The sequence below is a fragment of the Aegilops tauschii genome, chromosome 3 (genome assembly GCF_002575655.3).
Source record: "Aegilops tauschii subsp. strangulata cultivar AL8/78 chromosome 3, Aet v6.0, whole genome shotgun sequence".
NCBI lineage: Eukaryota > Viridiplantae > Streptophyta > Magnoliopsida > Poales > Poaceae > Aegilops > Aegilops tauschii.
In genome coordinates, this window is record NC_053037.3 from 562,708,900 (window position 1) to 562,712,361 (window position 3,462).

The window sequence follows — 3,462 nt, forward strand, 5'->3', positions numbered from 1 at the left end:
TCATGTCTGCAGTATATATACTACCTATTTGAATAGAAGTTACCGAGGCATGCTTTCCAATTTTTCTCCTTACATAGAAGCTACCGCTGACATATTTTTCAACATATTTTTCCTCCTTGGTCAATATTACCGTGGTGTTTGTAAGTAGTATTTTTTCACGGCCTCGTCTCCGCCTGCATAGCCTCCTCCGACGGCCGCCTGGTCATCGATGTCGCTGCCGCCACTCCCACCCTTCCTCTCCTCGCCTCTGTTTGTCTTCATGGCTAGAATCAAATGACCCCCAATTTTCATGTCACCTTGATATGTTTCGACGATCTTTTTTATCAAAAGTTATCTCGCATGGGCTGCATGAGTTACCCACATATATGGCATGTAAGTTATCATGTTATTTACACGAAAAGTTACCGGTGTATGTTTTCAACAACTTTTTCCCCCGGTCAATGTTATCGTGGTGTTTCTATCCAAGTTATCAGATCTACAGATTCAGATTGTATATTACCCTCCTATTTACAAAAGTTATCGAGTGCATGTTTTTAACAACCCTCCCCCCTTTCAAAGTTTCCGCGGAGCTATCAACTCTGCGGTTCGTATATTATCATGTTATTTACACTGAAGTTACCGGAGTTGTTTTCAACAAGTTTTTTCCTCAAGGTCACAGTTACCACGGTATTTGTATCTAAGTTATCAGTTCTTTGGTGCATATATCACCATAGTATTTAAACAGAAGTTTTTGAGTGCACATTTTTTAACAAAAGTTTCTCTGGTCGAACTTACTGTGGTGTTTGTATGAAGTTATCAGGTCTACGGTTTGTGCACATAAGTTACCGGGTATAAGGTGTGTATACTACAGGGGCGGAGCTTCCTTAGCTAGGGCCAAACTGGGTTGTGGCCCGCCTAGGATTCATGCTCTTTTATTTTAACTATGCATCAGAAGCCAACCCAGCCCACCACCTGCAGTACTAAGCAGCAGATTTAGATGATCAGGCCAAGCCTGAATGCTCTCTCCTCATGGTAACTGACGACATGTATGTAGCAGCACCAGATTGAACGAGCACTGCTGGCTGCTGAGCCACATATGTACTTTTCTTTTCTCCTAAAATGCACATTTATCAATCAATGCCAATTTCCCTCGAGTTGTCGGCTATTTATAACACTTTGAATACTCCGAAATTCAATCAATTGATGAAAAAACCCGATAGTATGGTTGAGAATTTTAAAACTTTTGGTACTCTCCTTTGAGTTGGCCCGCCCAGTATTTTCTTCGAAGCTCCGCCACTGGTATACTACCATGTTGTTTACGCATAAATTACCGTATTATGTTTTCAATAGCTTTTCTCCGGATCAAAACTACCACTGCAAAACACCACACTAACTTTTTCCCTTTCCATCTTCACACGTGAAAAAAAATAGTAGCGATGAGAAAAAAACAGTAGTGTTACCGGCCGGCGAGGCGGAGCACCAGGGTGGTAGAGGCAAGCACCAGCCGGGGGGAGTTGAGCCTGCTAGAGTGATTCAGTGTAGAGCTTGACTTGACCGACCAGAGGCCACTAGAGTAGATAAAAAAAGTGCAAGAGAGAGTACTAATTTTGCTTGACTTGAGACTTGACCGAACAAAGTCCTCTTTAACCTAGGACTAGCATCCAATGGCTTGACTTGATCATATTATGTTACTTGAAGCAAGCCAGTGCTGAAGTTGAACACAAACAAACAAGCAAGCCAAACTAAAGGGAGAAACGCGTTGGATGCTCTGCTCTGCACTAGTTTGTGGTGTGGCTGGAATGTTCAGATGCATTCATTCATCGACTGTGATCGTTCAATGTGGGTTAGTTGGTGAGCATTAAACGATGGGGAGGTGGACAGATTATGTAAACTGCCACTAGAGGCTGTCGGTGAACAAGGAAAACCATATTGGCATAAACACAAGCAGCTCGCAGGCATGTGGTGGGTGCTGGAACTGCACTTGCCTCCAATTCCATCGCGCGAGAGGAGAGCACGCCAGCCAGCCGAGGGCGAACTGGACTGGAGCACGCCATCACGCGAGAGAAGAGGATGCCGGACGACTAGGCGCATACTGGACTGGAGCACGCCATGGCGCGAGAGGAGAGGGCGCCGGCCGGCCGGCGGCACACTGGACCGGAGCACGCCATCGCGCGAGAGGACTCGAGCACGCGCTGTTCCTCTCCACAGCCGGACAGGGAAAGGCTGCCGGCGGTGGAATGATTAGGATGCGCGACGGCGACGGCATGGTGCGACGCAGTCAGCCTGCGGCAGCAGCACCCGAGGAGGTTTCCACTAGAGCGCGGCAGGGATGGGAAGCAGAGATCGCGAGGTTCCTGTGCATCGAGCGATCGGGATCGAAGGGCAGCCAGGTGGTTAGGTCGTTTTGGCAATCTGCCACACAGTTGCCAAATACATATTTCGAATTAATTAACCACAATGGACACGCAGCATGTATATCTATATATACGTCAATACACCACGTACATATACATACACACGTATAGACATACACACACATACACAAGGTGGACAAGTTAACCAGCGGAGATCGATGACGACATGGATGCGACGGTGGCGGCCGCCGGCGCGCACGAGCTAGCTGTGCTTGCTTCGATCGAATGGCCGAATCATCAGTCAGCCAGCTAGGCTAGACGTCGATGACGCGGAAGGCGTCGCGGTTCTTGATAACGACGTCGTACATGTGGACGGAGCTGAACTGGCCGAAGTCCTTGGGGAGGGAGATGAGGTCGACGGAGGAGCGCTTGTGGAACCTGAGCATGCAGTCGCCGGCGGCGCCGCCCCCGCCGGCGTAGTAGCGCTCCCAGCCAAGCGCGACGAGCTTGCGCTCCAGGGAGGCGTAGGAGGCGACCACCTCCCCCGTGGGCGTGTGGAGCAGCGCCTTGCGCCGCACCGCCCCGCCGCCCGGCGGTCCCGCCGCCGACGCCGGGTGGTTCTCCACCAGCTTCACCACGCCGTTGCGGAACACCCACACGCCAGACATGGTGCTATGTGTGATATGGTGATCGCTCGCTGGGTGCCTTGGTGGCCTGGATGTGTACTTGATTAGTGTGGCGTGTGTACTTTGGTGGTTGTTGAGGCTGGGATGTGGAAAAGGATGGGGCGTCGGAGGCTATAAATAGAGGCGGCCGGTGCATTGCCCCGAGCGGTGCAGTGCATGATAGGTACGTTACGTCTCGATGGCGAGAGCGCACGCGCGCATGGCCCCGCCGTGTTTATTCACACTGGGCGAGACAGTGCTCGATTACATGTACTCTGGTATTTTTTTTTCTAGTTAAGATCTCTATCGGATAGAGATAAGATCTACCAGTAAACAATGATGAGTCTGACTAAAAAAACAATTATGAGGAATTTCGTACACCGCACACGTGGATGTGCAAGTGGGGATATGCATATCGGCGGGCACTGGCCGATCAAGAAACGGACGGTCAGCATGCATGGAAC

The 3,462-nt window shown here is 49.9% G+C and overlaps 1 protein-coding gene across 1 annotated transcript; it reads right to left on the minus strand.

The window, feature by feature from the left end:
- Window positions 1-2,373: 2,373 nt before the first annotated feature.
- LOC109780484 (flowering-promoting factor 1-like protein 2) lies at window positions 2,374-3,116 on the minus strand. The gene has a single exon (XM_020339065.3). The coding sequence runs from the start codon at window positions 2,999-3,001 to the stop codon at window positions 2,648-2,650; it is 354 nt and encodes a 117-aa protein (XP_020194654.1). The 5' UTR covers window positions 3,002-3,116; the 3' UTR covers window positions 2,374-2,647.
- Between the last annotated feature and the right edge of the window lie 346 nt (window positions 3,117-3,462).

What these genes read in the sequence shown, in the direction of transcription:
- LOC109780484 (XM_020339065.3), bottom strand. Translation starts at nt 3,001, where the DNA reads ATGTCTGGCGTGTGGGTGTTCCGCAACGGCGTGGTGAAGCTGGTGGAG.